Genomic DNA, 19524 nt, shown 5'->3' on the forward strand with positions numbered 1-19524 from the left:
TCAGAACTGGTAAGTATCAGCTCACAGGCTGGAACACCAGCTCTGCTCACCTTTCCTAACCGGAATGAGGTCGGCAGAGCTGGTGTAGGGTGTTAGAAATACTTGCCATGGATGCGATTGGTTGGTCTGTTCAGACCGACAAATCGTACCGATCGGGGGGTGGCACCACCGCCACCTCCTCATAAGTACATGGCGGGAAGCACTGGCTTACCATGACGTATCCACACAACAATGTCGGGAAGGGGTTAATCATAGGTAGAGTGCAAAATGAAACAATGTGATAAGTGGCACAGAAAACAAGGGGATAAGCAAGAATTTTTTTCAATATCAGGTAGGCAAAGCAAAGTTACATGTGCCCATCACAGTAACCCCTTGGGAATACCCCTTTAAATGATGCAATAGGGTTTTACTATGAAGAGCAAATACCACTATTGTATTGAGCAACCCCCTACAATACTTTTATATGATGTAGGGATTTATCAATACAATAGTGGTATTTGCTCTACATAGCAAAATCCTATATTTTGGATTCTCTACCATTTGTTTCTCATCTATCTATCTATCTATCTATCTATCTATCTATCTATCTATCTATCTATCTATCTATCTATCTATCTATCTATCTATCTATCTATCTATCTATCTATCTATCTATCATCTATCTATCTATCTATCTATCTATCTATCTATCTATCTATCTATCTATCTATCTATCTATCTATCTATCTATCTATCTATCTATCTATCTGATATAGATTGCCACTGGTTATTGTGATGCAGGTCTAACTTGTAACTTTGATTGGTCTTTTTGATACTGAAAAAATTATTGCTTATTCTCTTGTTTTATGTGCCCCTTATCCCCTTGTTTCACTATGCACTTTACCTATGATTAATACTCTCACATTGGTGGGTTTGTCATACAATTATAATATCCCATACTTTTTATCGCAGTGATGCTGTCCTTTCCATTGTCTGACTCATTTTTATTTGTCTTGAATTCAATTATTAATAAAGTCTGTGACATTTTATCCACTACTGGTGTTTTTTGTCTCATCTTGTTTTTGTAGGCATATAGGTTAGTGATGATGAGTTATGCCATTGGATGATTTTCTGTATAGTGGCATACTTTGGACGGTCTTATGATGCCATACATAATAATATATACATGATACATGTATGCCCTCTGCTACATAATGCAACATTTGAGTATTACAGCTTCGGTTCCATTATGCTTGCAAAAATATGCAACCTTTTTGTCAGCTATTATTAAAAGCATTATGTCACACTCGGGGCTGGACTGGGACTAAAAAGTATATACAATACCACACTTATACATCCCGGTGCAAATAATGTCACTGTGGTGTACATATAAATAATACCCTCATATAGTATACACATAAATAATATCACCATATACCGTACACATAAATAATACCTTCATCTACTGTACCCATAAACAATATTGCCATATACTGTATATATAAATACCTCCATATACTGTAGACAAAAATAACACTGCATTATAATGTATATATAAATAATACCATCATATATTGTACACATAAATAATATCGCTTTACACTGTACATATAAATAATACAGCCATATGCTGTACATATAAAACCACCATATACTGTATACAAATAATCCCGCCATATACTGTATATATAAATAATACTGCCATAAACTGTATATATAAATAATACCACTCTATACTGCATAGATAAATAATACTGCCATACACTGTATACATAAATTATTCTTCCATATACTATACACATTAATATTACCTCAATATACTATAAGCATAAATTCCTCCATATACTGTACATATAAATAATACCTAGATAAACTGTATATATAAATGATACCATCACCATATACTGTACACATAAAAAATACTGCCATATACTCTATATATAAATAATGCACCCATATGCACTACATATAAATAATACCACCATATACAGTACACAAATAACACCACCAAATACTGTACATATAAATAGTACCACAACATTCTCTACATAGAAATAATATCATATTATACTGTGTGTATACATAAAAAGTATCTATCTATCTATCTATCTATCTATCTATCTATCTATCTATCTATCTATCTATCTATCTATCTATCTATCTATCATCTATCTATCTATCTATCTATCTATCTATCTATCTATCTATCTATCTATCTATCTATCTATCTATCTATCTATCTATCTATCTATCTATCTATCTATCATCTATCTATCCACACAAACATTATACACAAATATACATAGGATTCATGCATACAGTTGTAAACATTGCTTCTAGGGCGAAAACCTTTGTATATATGGCACCCAACTACAGCCTGCGTACTTCATGTGTAAGACCTTACACATATAGACACATTACTCATGCATATACACATTGCAGACATACACATCACACACATATACATTAGACAAACATATAGACATTTAACACCTATACACATTACACACTGGGCAGATGGCCAGATCTGATTCCGCTGTAATAAGCTCGGGTCTGCACCACCTCCCCGTGAGTCCTGCGTTATTGAAGCCTCTGTTTTAGAAAGTTTATAGATAGATTGCTGTCACTCCTGCGGGGGGAGATGGGGAAGCCGGGAGCATTGCTCTGCTGTACTGATTTTAATAATAGTTTACAAAAATGGCTTTACTTTATATTAAAATGACAGATTCACTTTATATAGGGTAACGGGCTGTGAGATTTTTATTTTAATAAAGCCTATTGATAAATACTTTTGGTGGCTATAGCACACACATTTGTGCAGAATTAAGGTATGTTCACACAACTTATTTTCAGCCGTTTTTCGTGCCGTAAACGCCCAGAAAAATGGCTAAAAATACGGGGGGAGCTGAATGCCTCCAAACATCTGCCCATTGATTTCAATAGGAAAAACAGTGTTTTTTTCCACTGGTGTTTTTTTATGCGGCATTTGTAAAAACGGCGCGTAAAAGAACACCCCATAAAACGTGCATGTCACTTCTTGAGCCATTTTTGGAGTTGTTTTTTATTGTCTCAATAGAAAAACAGCTCTAAAACCGGCCGTAAAAAAAAGCGTCAAAAGACGCTTGATCCCGCAGCACTCTGTGTTTCAAGCGTGTGTGAGTAGGCTTCCACGCCAACGTATAAAAAATGGAAACTCTTCACTCCAATTATGCAATAAGTGATATTTTATTTCACATATAGCGAAAAGTAGTAATCCAAAAATAGGTTTAACGTTTCGGTCTATACATTCGACCTTCTTCAGACACTACAAAATTAATATACACAGAAATCAAAAAAAGTAAGATCAAATCCACAAATATATACATTCAATATTAATCTCTCCTAGGCTTAGGTGGAGATAAATCAAAGTTCACATATTGGTATACAGAAGTTTATAGCTAGATCTGTTTTACAATGTATGGATCATTTTGAAGAATAGTACAAAATGCATTTATGGGAGAGGAAGACACGGAGAGAGTAAGGGCGGGTTCACACATAGCGGATTTTCACTTAAATTCCGCTGCGGACACTCCGCAGCGTTAATCCGCAGCGGAGCCGTTTCTCCATTGACTTTCACTTTAATTTCGCAGTGTTCGTTTACACGATGCGTACAATTCCGCTGCGGAGCATAGGCTGCGGAGCGGAATGTGGTGTCCGCAGCATGCTCTGTCTGTTGCGGAGCAGTGGCGGACTGGTTGCGGACTCATGGCGGAATTTCTCCATTGACTTCAATGGAGATTCTAAGTTCCGCAATGAAGTCCGCAGCTGTCATGCACATGTTATGTGTGGTGCGGAGCGTATTGGTTTTTTAACATGACATTTCTTCATTCTGGCTGGACCTATGTATTTCTAGGTCTACAGCCAGACTGAGGAAGTCAATGGGGCTCCCGTAATGACGGGAGCGTTGCTAGGAGACGTCAGTAAATAGTCACTGTCCAGGGTGCTGAAAGAGTTAAGCGATCGGCAGTAACTGTTTCTGCACCCGGGACAGTGACTACCGATCCCAATATACATGTATCTGTAAAAAAACATATAAGTTCATACTTACCGAGAACTCCCTGTTTCTGTCTCCAGTCCGGCCTCCCAGGATGACGTTTCAGTGTAAGTGACGGCTGCAGCCAATCACAGGCCAAGCACAGGCTGCAGCGGTCACATGGACTGGCGCGTCATCCAGGGAGGTCGGGCTGGATGCCGAAGGAGGGACGCGTCATCAAGACAACGGGCGGTAAGTATGAATTTCTTTTACTTTCACTAGGGAAAGTGCTGTCCCTTCTCTCTATCCTGCACTGAATAGGGAGAAGGGAAGCACTTTTCCTGCAGTCCGCAGCGGCCAGTCCGCATCAATTTTCTGCACATTTTGTGCAGATCCGCAGCCGTAATCCGCAACCCGGATTAGGTGCGGCATTGATGCGGACAGTTGCGGAGGAATTCCGCCATGTGTGGTCATGCCCTTACTGTGATATGACATTGGTACACAGCACACATTCAAATGGTTACTGGTAATAAAGCGATGAGATTTAAGAAAAAAACTGAACTGTATATCCTACAATATGGTGTCAGTAATTACTGAAATTAATAGAATGACACTACTAAACAAAAAATACAAAAAGAGTAGATAACTCTAAATTGGTCCACAAAATGTACTCCTTTGTTTTTTGTTTAGTAGTAGTAGTTTGGGGGTAAAAAAATTATTTTTTTACGGTGCGAATATAGGAAAAAGCAATTCTCGGCATGGTTTTTCTTGTTTATTTTTTGTCCCGTTCACGTTTCACGCTCAATAACCCGTTAAATTAAGTCTTCAGGTTATTATGGTCGTGTAGATACCTAATATGTGTAGGTTTTTTGTTTTTATGTAATGTAGGGGCAATAAAATATATTTTATGCAAAATAATGACTTTTTTGGGACTTTTTTTATTTATTTACTTTTTTTGTTACTTTTTTTTTTTTAATCCCATTCAGGCCCCATGCACACGAACGTATTTTTTTCCTCCTGTAAATACTGGCGTAAATACGGGTCCTTGGTCACATGTATTCGACCCGTATTGCACCAGTATTTACGGACCCGTGCCCGTAAATACGGGTCCGGTGTTACCAGTATTCCACCAGTATTTACGGGCACGTTTTCACTGCAAAATTGCACTGCACTAATCGGCAGCCCTTCTCTCTATCAGTACAGGATAGAGAGAAGGGGCAGCCCTTTTCATAGTAAAAGTAAAATAAATTCATTCTTACCCGGCCGTTGTCTTGGTGACGTGTCCCTCTTTCGACATCCAGCCCGCCCTCCCTGGATGACGCGGCAGTCCATGTGACCGCTGCAGCCTGTGATTGGTTGCAGCGGTCACATGGGCTGAAACGTTATCCCAGGAGGCCGGACTGGAGGAAGAAGCAGGGGGTTCTGGGTAAATATGAACTTCTATTTTTTTTACATGTTGATCTATATTGTGATCGGTGGTCACTGTTCATGGTGCTGAAAGAGTTACTGCCGTTCGTTTAACTCTTTTAGCACCCTGGACTGTGACTATCCCCTGACGTCGCCTAGCAACGCTCCCGTAATTACGGGCACACACACGTAGTCACCCGTAATTACGGAAGCGCCATAGACTTCTATGGGCCTTCCCGTGCCATTATTATGGCCTGAAATGGGACATGTTCTATATTTTTCAACGGCACGGGCAACTTCCCGTAAGCATACGGGGAGGTACCCGTGGCCAATAGAAGTCTAGGCGTCCGTAATTACGGCCCGTAATTACGGGCATTTTTACGTTCGTGTGCATGGGGCCTTAGGGAGAACTTTATAACTTTATTTTTTACTAATAATGTTTTAGCATACGCCAAAAGACGTAATTGTAGACGGAGGGCGGTCGGGAAGGGGTTAAAGAATCATCTGTTTCTCTGTAAAATAAAATGTATGCTGCGATTGTCTGGACACTCAAATGTTTACCATTCTTAGCTAAATATTTACCATTTCTTGTTATGTGAAATTAGCTTGGGACTTATGCCCCATGCACACGAACGTGCTTTTGCGGCCTAAATTCCCACGAAAATCCACGGGAGAATCGTGGTCCCATTCATATTTATGGGGCCATGCAGACGACCGTGGTTTCCAAGGTCAATGCATGGCCCAGAAGCCTGGACTGCAGGAAGAACGGACATGTCTAATTACGGTCGTGTTCTGCGGTCCAGGCTCATAGAAAATAATGAAGAAAAAATACAATTTTGCGGTTAAGCAAAAAGAAGTGCCTTTATTACCAGCCAAGCTATAATAATATGTATATGTTACAACATAACTTTTATTAGTTAGGGTTAAATATAGTTAGGACAAACAAGAATGGATTTAAAATTTAGCCAAAGTTCACTGACAGTTGTGAATTTTGCATCAGTCAGATGCAATCAGTATATGATGTAATCTGTCTATGTATGTGTCACCTACGCCGTCTGCAGAACGCTGGGTAACACAGATGAGTAGCGTCTGTGTCTATGTCAGTGAAAACTCTGAGGTTTTAAAAATAATAACGAAGCCCCCGTTATTCGTTATTATTTTTAAAATCTCAGAGTTTTCACTGACATAGACACAGACGCTACTCATCTGTGTTACCCGGCGTTCTGCAGACGGCGTAGGTGACACATGCATAGACAGATTACATCATATACTGATTGCATCTGACTGATGCAAAATTCACAACTGTCAGTGAACTTTGGCTAAATTTTAAATCCATTCTTGTTTGTCCTAACTATATTTAACCCTAACTAATAAAAGTTATGTTGTAACATATACATATTATTATAGCTTGGCTGGTAATAAAGGCACTTCTTTTTGCTTAACCGCAAAATTGTATTTTTTCTTGATATTTCAATGCCCGCCAGCCTGCTGGGTCTTTTCCTACCTATTACCTGTTACATAGAAAATAATGGACGCTGCCATGTGCACGGCCCGCGATTTGCTGGCGGCTTGCGAGTGACACTCCGCTGCTGGCCGACCCCTAAAAATGGTTACAGTCATGTGCATGAGGCCTAACTGAATATTCATGCGAAAATAAGTTTTTCGACACAAAATGCTTTCTAAAAATCGTTTATATTGTCACAAAATCGTTTATATTGCCTGATGAAGGTCATTCAATGACAGAAACATCGCACTAAGCCTCTGGCGTTATTTTCATAAGTAAAAACAAGATTTTCTTCAAATACAGCATTGTGTGCCGAATACTTATTTTCGTTATGATTGGGTTGAGACCCTATTCATGCACCTACTAAGGCCTTATTTACACAAACGTGTTAAACGTCCGTGGGACGGCCGTTGAAACAGCGTCCGTCCCACGGACCTATGTAATTCCATGTGGCCGTTCACACAGCCGTTGTTTCAACGGACCGTGTGAAGGGTCCGTGCGAAAATAGGACATGTCAGTTCTTTTCGTGCATCACGCATCCCTCCATAGACATCGCGTCCCGCAGCGCTGAGCACAAATGCACCTCGGACGTGAAAAACTGCAGTTTTTCACGTCCGAGATGCGCAGCGTTCGTGTAAATAAGGTCTAAGTCTGGTGCGATTTGAACCACTACGTGTCTGAATATTCATGTTTATCGTTTATTGTCATGCAGAATGTTTCATACTGTCTGGGAACGCATTTATTATCATTCTTTGTTATGACCATCAGTCCTGATGACGTTGTGGTGACATTGCTTGTTATGAGAAGCTGTTGTCTTAGGCTGGGTTCACACGAGCACATTAACGTCCGTAATGGACGGACGTATTTCGGCCAGAAGTCCCGGACCGAACTCAGTGCAAGGAGCCGGGCTCCTAGCATCATAGTTATGTACGATGCTAGGAGTCCCTGCCTCTCTGCAGGACAACTGTCCTGTACTGTAATCATGTTTTCAGTACGGGACAGTAGTTCCACGGAGAGGCAGGGACTCCTAGCATCGTACATAACTATGATGCTAGGAGCCCGGCTCCCTGCACTTCCGGCCGAAATACGTCCGTCCATTACGGACGTTAATGTGCTCGTGTGAACCCAGCCTTACAGTAAGTTTCCATAAGAAGCCTGTTCTTGCTCGTGATTGGCTGAGCTAGATCCAACGTCCCATGTGTAAGTGATTGGCTGAGCTCAAGCCTACTCCTCTTTGATACTATTGTAATTGCATTTTATCAATAAACCAGAGAAGGGTTTTGGGTATACAAAGCATTGTGTCTTACTTACATTTGTGTCTTACTTACTCCGATATATCGATACAACTAATGGATTTAGATCTGGATAAGTAACTGAAGGGTGTCAGTTGACACACCTATCAAACCTGCAGTCTAATATATTTTGTCCAGGATTGCGCCAATATTTATTACACCTTGACCAGAGTTAAGTTGAGAGTATAGCTAAAAACAATGAATTGGCTGCTTTTTGGCTCATACTGGTTGTTTTATACGTCACGTGCTTTGTCGTAATACTACAAAATACATGCATAAATATAAACCAGTTGGTAATGTAAACACTAATAATTTATGTACAGTGCTTCATAACAGTTCTAAGTACTCCACCATCAAAAATTAATAATCTAGGCTTCTCAATGATGTTGAGTATCTGGAAACTGCTGAGTATACTGCACAGTTTTATTTAAAAAAATGCACTGTGTAGAGTTTTGCAGTGCTGATGTAGTGATTTGTAAAAGATACTTGTGTTGAGCAAATTACTATATGTTAAAAATCAGGATATCTGCTTTAATGATTTCAGGATTATAGTAGTCGGCATCTATTTGAAAACCAACCAGCTTACATATGGCAGAGAAGGTACCCTCTACAGTTCAGGACTCAAATGCAACTGAGGATGACACCTGTCAGCACTTACAGGACACAACTCTCCTTGCCACCCACCTGAAAAAGGTGGAAAATCACATTACGGATGCAAGACGCTTCTGCCATCTTCCAAAGCGGTCATCTGTGGATATTGAGTTCAAAGATTTATCTTATTCTGTAAGAGAAGGACCATGTTGGAGGAAGAAAGGTGAGTGAATATCACGGCGTGGGCTCTGGACCCACTGGGCCGTACCGCATAGCGGGATAACAGCTGGACAACTAGGTACAATACAATGTCTATAGTCCAAAAAGGGGAACCTGAGGCAATGTAGACAGTAGCGATGACACATCTTTACTTTCACTGTAGATGGCACAGTAGATGCAGCGGAAGACACGACTTGACTTTCACTGTAGATGGCACAGAGGCACGGTAGCACGGGATACAGGGTACAGGCAGCAGGAACGGGTAACACTGGGAACTGGAAAATACTAGGAGACTATTTACAAGACAAACTTTTGGTATACAAAAATGCTCAGGCAAAGATGAAGTGGGCAGAGCCATTTTTATAGTCCAGCAGCATTCAGAGCTAATTACTGATTTTTAACAACTGGACAAGTACTGGCCCTTTAAGGCCATGCACGCGTGGGCGCGCACGCCCTGCGGGAAACAGTCTCAGAACCTGGAAGTGAGTGCGTCTCCCTGGAGGGAGATGCCGCCGAGAACACAGACGTCCATGGCCGCGGCCGTCAGAGGGTAAGTCTGAATGATGGTCCACGTAAATAGATTAATAGATTAATGAAAGCAGTGCAAAATGCTTATAGAGTAAGGCCTCATTCACGCAACAGGTTTTCCCGGCCGGGTGCCGGCCGTTCATAAATCGGCCGGCACCCGGCTGCATTAGGAATAATAGACCCCTAATGGGGCTATTCACACGATCGATTTTTTTGACGGCCGGGAAAACCGGCCGTCAAAAAATAGGTCATGCTCTATTTTCGGCCGGGTACCCGGCCACCAGGCTCCCATAGAAGTCTATGTGGCCGGGTAATACCCAGCCATGACCGGAATGTGTCTCGAGTGATGGCCGGGTTTTCCGTGGCTTGCGCTCTGTCTCCTCCTCCTCACAGCACAGAGTGCATGTGAGGAGGAGGAGTTGATGCCATTCGGACGAATGGCTACGCTGTACACTGTGTGGCAGGGCCGGGGTGTACAGCAGGTGGAGGGAGCACTGCGCTGGCTCCCTTCCCCTGCTTGTTTTAAAAGCGCCCTGGCCCGGCGACACCTTCGATGGCGCCGCTAGCAGCTGCTACTACTGTAGCGACGCCACTATAGCAGAGCGGGGAGGTATCTCCCCGCTCTGCTATGTACTAGCCCCACTTTAGCTCCTTGAAGGAGCGGAATCCCCGTGTTTTCGGGGATTCCGCTCCTGGACAGAGCGCTTGATGTCTCTGTCCATATCTGGGCAGTGACATCAGGGGAAACTCCTGAAGCGGAATCCCCGAACACATGGGGATTCCCCTTCAGGAGTTGCCGCTGATGTCACTGTTCAGATCTGCCCGGCCCGGAACGGATGCAAAACTTTATGCAAACCGGCCGGGCAAAATGGACGATTTTACCGGCCGGCACTCGGGCGGGACCCGGTCGTGTGAATCCCGCCTAACTGCCCTTTCATCAAACTTTTGATATGTCATAGATACATATCACAAGTTTGAAATTGGTGTGGGTCTGGGTGCTGTGACCCCACCATCGCTGAAACGAAGCTGTTAGGCTGAAGACGGCTTAAATAGAACGTTTTATGGGATTTGTCTTCAGGCTGACAAGGAGCGCTGGTCACAGTTGAAGATGGAAGGCACTCAGCTAGGCGCTTCTGCACCCTAATTTCAGTGACTGTGGGGGTCTCAGCACTTAGACCCACATCGATCCAAACTAATATGTCTCTATGACATATCAAATATTTCATGGAAGTGCAGTTACTCTTTATAACAGAACAGACAGGACGTGTAATAATTCTACATGCAAAAGTCTCTTTTACATGGCAGTATTTTGGTCAGTATATTGCATTAGTATTTGTAAGCCAAAACCAGGAGTGAAATATCTAAACAGAGAAATGTATAATGGAAAGATTTACAATTCTTTCTTGTTTTGGACCCACTCCTGGTTTTGGCTCACAAATACTGACCAAAAATACTGCCCAAAATTCTGCCATGTGAAAGAGACAAAACTTACACAGAATAAAGAATAATATAAATTATAATATAATAGTAGTATAATATAGTACAAGGAAATGAGAAAAAAGAGATGTCCAACAGAGAGTCAACAAAAAATAAATGGGCTCTTTAAAAAAGGTCATTACAAAAAGAGGTAACATTGTAATATGAACCATTTATTGACTCCTTTAGAATCAGTAAGGCCTTATTCACACGAACATGTATTACGTCCGTGATACGCGCATGATAATCACGCGCATCGCACGGACCTATGTAAGTGAATGGGGCCATTCAGACAGTCCGTGATTTTCACACAGCATATGTCCGCTGCGTAAAACTCACGACATGTCCTATACTTTACGTTTTTCACGCATCATGCACCCATTGAAGTCAATGGGTGTGTGAATATCACGCATGGCACACGGAAGCACTTCTGTGTGTCGTTTGTGATTCGCGCAACAGTAGATAAAGAAATGAAGGAAAAAATAAAAGCACTTCCTTAATTTGTTTTCCTAAACATCAAAACCGCGTATCATAAGCATGGCATATGCGTGAAAATCACGCAGCCACGCAGTACATACTGATGACACACGCAACTGCAACACGCAAAGAAACGCAGCGTTTTTTTGCACGCGCAAAACGCACATGTTCGTGTGAATAAGGCCTAAGGCTGGGTTCACACTGAGTTTTTTGCAGGAGGAAAATCTGCCTCAAAATTCAGTTTGGAATTTTGAAGCAGATTTTCCTCTGCCTGCATGCCGATTTTCGCAGCGTTTTTCGTAGCATTTTTCAGGCCATTGAGCGCCGCGGGCATAAAATACAGCGAAATACGCTTTCTCTGCCTCCCATTGATGTCAATGGCAGGTCAGAGGCGTAAACGCCCAGAGATAGGGCATGTCCCCTCTTTTTCCTGCAAGCCGGTTTTTTGCAGGAAAAAAACGCCTCCGCCTCCATTGCGGGATGCATTTTCGGCCGTTTTTGGCGCGTTTTCTGACGCTGTTTCTGCGAGTGAACTGGCCCTAAGATCCTGTTTATTTTTTTCTTGCACTTTTTTGTAATATACCTTTTAATTACCCATTGGTTAGGGTGCCTGTACAGGTAGAGGTAATGTACTGCACAGCGGGGTTCAGCAGTTTTGGTATGCAGGTTTTGGCCACGCGGCTTGTATAGGTGAAACAAAATAAAATCATGTACCATGTAAAATCATGTACCTATACAAACCGCACAACCTAAATCTTTTTATAACTAGGCCTGTAACAAGAACATGGGGGCATTCGCTTAGTCTAGAGGAAAAAAGTTCTACATCACAGACGGGGATTCCTTAGGGTATGTTCACACAGAGTGTTTACAGGTGTATTTCAAGGCGTTTAGACCTCAAAAAACGCCTGAAAAAATGGAAGCGGAACGCCTCCAAACATCTGCCCATTGATTTCAATGAGAAATACAGCGTTCTGTTCCTACGGGGCATTTTTTAACGCGAAAAAGAAGTGCATGTCACTTCTTGGGACGTTTTTGGAGCCGTTTTTCATTGACTCTATAACGGCCGTAAAAAACATTTCCCCAACAAGCCAGGTCCACCTAGGAAGGGTCCAGTGGCCCCTCATAAAAGGGGGGGGGGGTACTGTAATGGATTTGCCTGACATAGTTTCTTTGTCGACGCCTGTGGTTAATCAGCCTGCATCTGTGCCTAGGTCTGTTAGATTGACTCGATCTGCTACCACTCAGGCTGGGAGGCTGAGGAGTGGGAGAACCTATCACAGCCTGGCCAGACGGAGCTAGCTCCCGCCCTCGGTCTTTTTATACCCTCATTTCCTGCTCCTCCTTTGCCTGTGATTCTGTCTGGTTTCCTGGCTCTGCTGCTCCTGCTAGTACTATTGAGCTCTGCTTCAAATTGACCCTGGCTTTACTGACTACTCTCCTGCTCTGCGTTTGGTACCTCGTACACTCCTGGTTTGACTCGGCTCGTTCACTACTCTTGTTGCTCACGGTATTGCCATGGGCAACTGCCCCATTTCCCTTAGCTTCTGTGTACCCTTGTCTGTTGGTCTGCCATGCACTTATTGAGCGTAGGGACCGTCGCCCAGTTGTACGCCGTCGCCTAGGATGGGCCATGCAAGTAGGCAGGGACTGAGTGGTGGGTAGATTAAGGCTCACCTGTCTGTCTCCCTACCCCGTCATTACAGGTTTATATTCAGTAACAGAATGGGGGTAACAGTATGAGGGTATTATTCAGTAACTATTTGTTTATGGTGTGGAGGTATTATTGAGTAACAGTATGGGGGTATTATTCAGTCACTCTGTGCTTATGGTGGGGTGGTATTATTCAGTAACAGTATGGGGATATTATACAGTCACTATGTGGTAATGGTGTGGCAGTATTATTTGTACCTTATATTGTGTTATTATTGGTAATATTGGTCTTATAATAGTGAGTTGTGATCAGTAACAGTATGGGGGTATTATTTCATCTGGTATAGTGGTATGATTTAACCCTTTAAGGACACAGTCTGTTTTGGCCTTAACCCCTTAAGGACGCAGCTTGTTTCGGCCTTCAGGACACAGTCAATTTTTTCAAATCTGACATGTAGTGCAATGTATTAGAACTGTCAGTTGTTCACTGACAGCAAGCCGATCAAGCTCCGCCTCCGGACGGCGCCTAATCGGCTTACGTAATGGCAGATAGGAAGCCATTGTTAGGCCTCCTGTTGCCATAGTAGCAGTCACCAGCTTTGCCATCACATGGCAGGCTGCCGATTTCATACAAACCACTTTGATGCAGCGATTGCATTGGATCGCTGCATTGAAGGGGTTAATGGCAGGAATCGGAGCTAGCTCTGGTTACTGCCTTTACAGTGGGATGTCCGCTGTAACATACAGCGGACACCCACTGCTGATGACGCCGGCTCAGCTTCTGAGCCGGAAGCTGAGCCGGCGCCATCTTTCCAATGGTACCGGAAGCCTTTTGGGCCCCGCCGACGATGGGGTATAGGAGGATTCCGTTACTGGCAGACCGGGAGGTAAGTATTAGGCCTCTGATCGCCTTTGCAGCCACCGGCAACCCAGCAATCACGTTGCTGGGGTGCCGGTGGCTATAAACTCCTCACATGCTGCGATCTCTATTGAACGCAGCATGTGAGGGGTTAATCGGTCAGATCAGGGGCTAGCTCCGGTCCTGGCCGATACCTCAGGGTGCCAGCTGTATAAACAGCTGTCACCGGACGGTGATGTCGCTGGCTCAGCTCGTGAGCCAGCTCCATCTCTTTCACGTACAGTTACGTGTAATTGCGGGAAAATACCAGCTTCCATCACGTAACTATACGTGAAAATGCGGGAAGGGGTTAAGGACGCAGCCAATTTTTTCAAATCTGACGTGTCATTTTATGTGATAATAACTTTGGAATGCTTTTATGTATCCAAACTATTCTGAGATTGTTTTCTCGTGACACAATGTACTTTATGTTAGTGGTAAAATTTGGTCGATATATTTTGTGTTTATTTGTGAAAAACCCCCCAAAATTGTGAGAAAATTTGCAAAAAATAGCATTTTTGTAAATGTAAATGTATTTGCTTGTAAGACAGATAGTAATACCACACAAAATAGTTACTAGTTAACATTTCTCGTATGTCTACTTTATCTTTGCATTGTTTTTTAAAAGTCCTTTTATTTTCCTAGGACGTTACAAGGCTTAGAACTTTAGCAGCAATTTCTCACATTTTCAAGAAAATGTCAAAAGGCTATTTTTTCAGAGACCAGTTCAGATCTTAAGTGGCTTTGAGGGCCTTATATATTAGAAAGTCCCCATAAATCACCCCATTTTAAAAACTAGACTCCTCAAAGAATTCAAAACAGAATTTAGAACGTTTCTTAACCCTTTAGGCGTTTCACAGGAATTAAAGCAATGTAGAGGGGGAATTTTAAATGTAAATTTTTTTGCCAAAATTCATTTGTAATAAATTTGTTTCTTTAACACAGAAAGTTTTACCAGAGAATTGCAACTCAATATTTATTTTCCAGATTCTGCAGTTTTTAGAAATATTCCACATGTGGCCCTAGTGCGCTACTGGACTGAAGCACAGGCCTCAGAAGCAAAAGAGCACCTAGTGGATTTTGGGGTCGCCTTTTTTTGAATATATTTTAAGCACTCTGTCACGTTTGGAGAGGTCTTGTGGTGCCAAAACAGTGGAAACCCCCCAAAAGTGACTCCATTTTGGAAACAACATCCCTCAAGAAATTTATCTAGGGGTATAGTAAGCATTTTGACCCCACAATTTCTTTACTAAACTTATTGGAATTAGTCTGTAAAAATGAAAATCTTTCTAAAAAAACGTTGAAATTTTTTATTTTTACAAGGAATAAATGTGAAAAAGCATCCCAACATTTGTAAAGCATCTTATACCGATTACGGCAATGCCCCATATGTGGTAACAAACTGCTGTTTGGACCCATGACAGGGCTCACAAGGGAAGGAGCACCATTTTGATTTTGGAGAGCAGATTTTGCTGGAATAGTTTTCCGTGCCATGTCGTGTTTGCAACGCCCTGGAGGGACCAAAACAGTGGAAACCCCCAAAAAATTACCCATTTTGGAAACTACACCCCTCAAGGAATATTTCTAGGTGTATAGTTTTGACCCCACATGTGTTTTGCAGGATTTATGGGAATTATACCGTGAAATTGAAAATCTACATTTTTTCTAATAAAATGTAGATTTAGCTCATATTTTTTCATTTATACAATAGATAAAATAGAAAAAGCACCCCAACATTTGTAAAGCAATCTCTGAGCACAGCAATATCCCATATACGGTAATAAACTTCTGTGTGGACACACGGCAGGGCAGAGAAAGGACAGAGAAAGAGCTATTTGTCTTTTGGAGCTCAAGTTTTGCTGGAATGGTTTGCGGCGCCATGTCACATTTGCAAATCCACTGAGGGGCCAAAATAGGGCAAACCCCACAAAAGTGACCCCATTTGGGAAACTACACCGCTCATGGAATTTATCTAGCTGTATTGTGAGGATTTTGACCACGCTGTTTTTTTGATAAATTTATTGGAATTAGGCAGTGAAAATAAAAATCTACATTCTTTCCACTAAAATGTTGCATTTTTATTCATTTTCACAAGGAATAAACGAGAAAAAGTGTCCCAACAATTGTAAAGCAATTTCTCCTGAGTACGGCAATACCCCATAAGTGGTCATAAACTGCTGTTTGGACACACGGCAGGGCTCAGAATGGCAGGAGTGCTACTTGGCATGTAGATATTGGTTGATTGTTTTTTGGGCGCCATATCACATTTGCAGAGCTCCTGTGGTGCATGTACAGTAGAAACCCCTTAGAAGTGACTCCATTTTGGAAACTATACTCCTCAGGGTAATCATCTAGGGGTGTAGAGAGCATTTTGATCCCACAGGTGTTTCATAGATTGTATTAGAATGAGGCAGTGAAAATGATTATTTTTTTTCATTCCCAAAAATATGTAGTTTTGCACCCATTTTTTTCCCCACAAGGGGTAATAGGAGAAAAAACAACACACAATTTGTTACCCAATTTCTCCCAAGTACGGCAATACCCCATGTGTGGCCCTAAACTGCTGTTTGGGCACATGGCAGAGCTCAAAATGGAAGGAGCGCCATTTGGCTTTTAGAGAGCAGATTTTGCTGGACTGGTGTACGGGCGCCATGTCGTATTTGCAGAGCTCCCTTAGGTACCAGAGTAGAGTGTAAAACCCTGAAAAGTGACCCCATTTTGTAAACTACACCCCTCAAGGCATTTATCATTTGCCTGGACATATGACAGGGCTAAGAATTCAAAGGCGCATGTGAGGCCTATTTTCGTTATTTTCGCAGCATTAGCACACAATGGCAGGGCTCTGGGATCAAATAGTAAAACAAACCCCCAAGTAGTGACCCCCATTTTGGAAACTGCACCCCTCAAGGCATTTTTTAAGGGGTGTAGTGAGCATTTTGACCACACAGTTTTTTTGTTTTTTTTATTAGAAATGAATGCTCAGTGGATGGTGCAATGTGAAATTTGCAAATTTCCACAGGTATATGCCATTTTAGTGCACAATATTTTGTGCCCAGTTCGTGTCACTGAAGACAAAACTGTTAAGCGGTTTCTCCCGGGTATGGCAATGCCATATATGTGGATATAAACTGCAGTTTGGGCACGCTGCATGGCTCAGACGGATAGAGCGCCATTTGGCTTTTGGAGCGCAGATTTTGCTTAGTGGTAGTTTTGTTTCAGGTTTTGCTGGTATTTCAGCTTATGATATGGGGGCATATGTAAGCTGTGCTAGGTACATCAGGGTATAATAAGAGGGTATAATAATGCGGTAAATAAATAATAATTTATAGATATGTGGCTGGTGTTGCACTGATAAATTTTGCCCAATCTTATCCGCTTTTGGAACACTCTGCACATTTTGCATCACCATATTCTGAGAGCCAGAACTTTTTTATTTTTTTTCCACTGGAGCTGTGTAAGGGCTTATTTGTTGTGGGACAATCTGTAGATTTCATTGGTACCAGTTTGGGGTACATGCGATTTTTTGATCACTTTTTATTTCATTTTTTGGCAAGCAAGGTAACCAAAAACCAGCAATTCTGAAGTTTTTTATTCTTTTTTTTACTGCGTTCGCCATGCGCAATGAATGAAAATTTAACTTTATTCTGTGGGTCGATACGATTACGGCGATACCATATGTATGTCGTTTTTCTTATTTTTTGCAGCGTCTGCGCAATAAAATCGCTTTTGTTTCAAATAATGTATTTTTTGTGTCGCCATATTCTGAGAGACATAACTTTTTTATTTGTCCGTCAAAAAAAGCTGTGGGAGGGCTTGTTTTTTATGGGATGAGCTGTAGTTTTTAATGGTACAATTTTGGGGTACACGCAATTTTTATATTCCTTTTTTTCCGTTTTGGGAGGGGTAGTGACTAGAAAAAGTGCGATTCTGGAATTGCTTTTTATTAAAAAATTTTTACAGTGTTCACCTTGTGGGTAAAATAGCATGATATTTTTAAAGATCGGGTCGTTACGGACGCGGTGATACCACATATGTGTACTTTTTCTGTTTTTTCCTATAATAAAAGACTTATTATGGGAAAAATGCTGTTATAGTGTTTTTTAACATGAAACTTTTATTTATTTTTAATTTTTACTAAATTTTTATTAACTTGTTTTAACTTTTTTTTTGTCCCACTAGGGGGCAGGCATGAAGCCGGCTGGGCCTAATGGGCTTCTGTACTAGGAATCCATTGTTAGGCTACGGTTGCCATAGCAACCATCGGCACCCCCATTAGCAACCATAGGGTGCGATCTAACCACCTAGATGCAGCGATCGCTGCATCTAAGGGGTTAATCGGCAAGATCAGAGCCTAGCTCCGGTCCTGACCGTTAGAGCAGGATGTCAGCTGTGACAAAGAGCTGACACCCGCGCCTGTGGCAACCATCATGGTTGCCGACAGGCTAGAAGCCACTTAGATGCAGCGATCTTTGATTGCTGAACCTAAGGAGTTAATTTGCCGGATCGGAGCCCAGCTCCAGTCCTGGCCATTACAGAGGTGTGTCGGACAGCCGATACCCGGCGGTGATGCCGCTGGCTCAGCTTCTGAGCCAGCACCATCACATACACATTCCCATGGAGCTGTGATTGGTCAGTCTGCTGTGACTGACCAATCACAGCAATCACTGGCCCTGGACGTGGACCACTGTCTTTGGTCCCCTGCCATCTTACTGTGCCGTCAACTGTCATAAACTGTTCTTTGACAGGGTGACAGTTTTTAGCCAGGATGCACCGGTACGTCCCGGTGCCTTAAAGCACTGCAATACAGGACGTACAGGTGCGTCTTGTTGCATTAAGGGGTTAATAACTGTATATGTACATAGATAATTTTTTTGAGTGAGACGGGATGCGCAACACTCCTGCACCCACTAGAAATCAGTCATGCAGTTCTCTGCACACCACCTTCTGAATTGACTGCATTATTGATACAGTAAATGTGTGTTCACATCAGCGTTTGTTTCAGTTAATGGGTTCCATCAGACCTTTCCATCGAAGGAATCCATCAGCGGAAAGGCAAACGGAAACCATAGCTTCCATTTGCATTACCATTGATTTAAATGGTAATGCTTCCGTTGCAAATGGTGTCTGTTTGTCTCCGTTCCATAAGGTTTCCGTTTTTCTTTTACGGAATTAATAGCGCAGTCTACTGCATTATTGTTTCCGCCTTACTGTATCAATAATGCAGTCAATTCAGGAGGCGGTGTGCAAATGTCTTGTTGATCGGCGCGTGCTGCACCTATTGGCCAGTGTAAAAGGGCCATCAGGCTTCGTTCACATCTGCGTTGGATCTCCGTTCATATGTTCCGTCTGACCTTTCCACAAAGCCTTAGTCTTTTGAATTATATTCTATTTCCTCTTATTGAAGACAGTAGTCAAGAATGTCTACATACAAAATGTGTCATTTTCAATAAGTTGTAATAGAAACATCAGTAATGTCGCACAAATAACTTCA

General features: G+C 42.0%; 1 protein-coding gene across 1 annotated transcript in view; it reads left to right on the plus strand.

Annotated features, from left to right (window-relative positions):
* ABCG4 (ATP binding cassette subfamily G member 4) overlaps positions 1-19524 on the plus strand; it is a 365340-nt gene that overhangs the window by 28303 nt on the left and 317513 nt on the right. The window contains exon 2 of the mRNA XM_075840823.1: positions 8739-9008. Within this exon, the coding sequence (XP_075696938.1) occupies positions 8783-9008 (226 nt within the window). The 5' untranslated portion in view covers positions 8739-8782. The remainder of the gene's footprint in view (positions 1-8738; positions 9009-19524) is intronic.

Source organism: Rhinoderma darwinii, chromosome 10 (assembly GCF_050947455.1).
Source record: "Rhinoderma darwinii isolate aRhiDar2 chromosome 10, aRhiDar2.hap1, whole genome shotgun sequence".
NCBI lineage: Eukaryota > Metazoa > Chordata > Amphibia > Anura > Rhinodermatidae > Rhinoderma > Rhinoderma darwinii.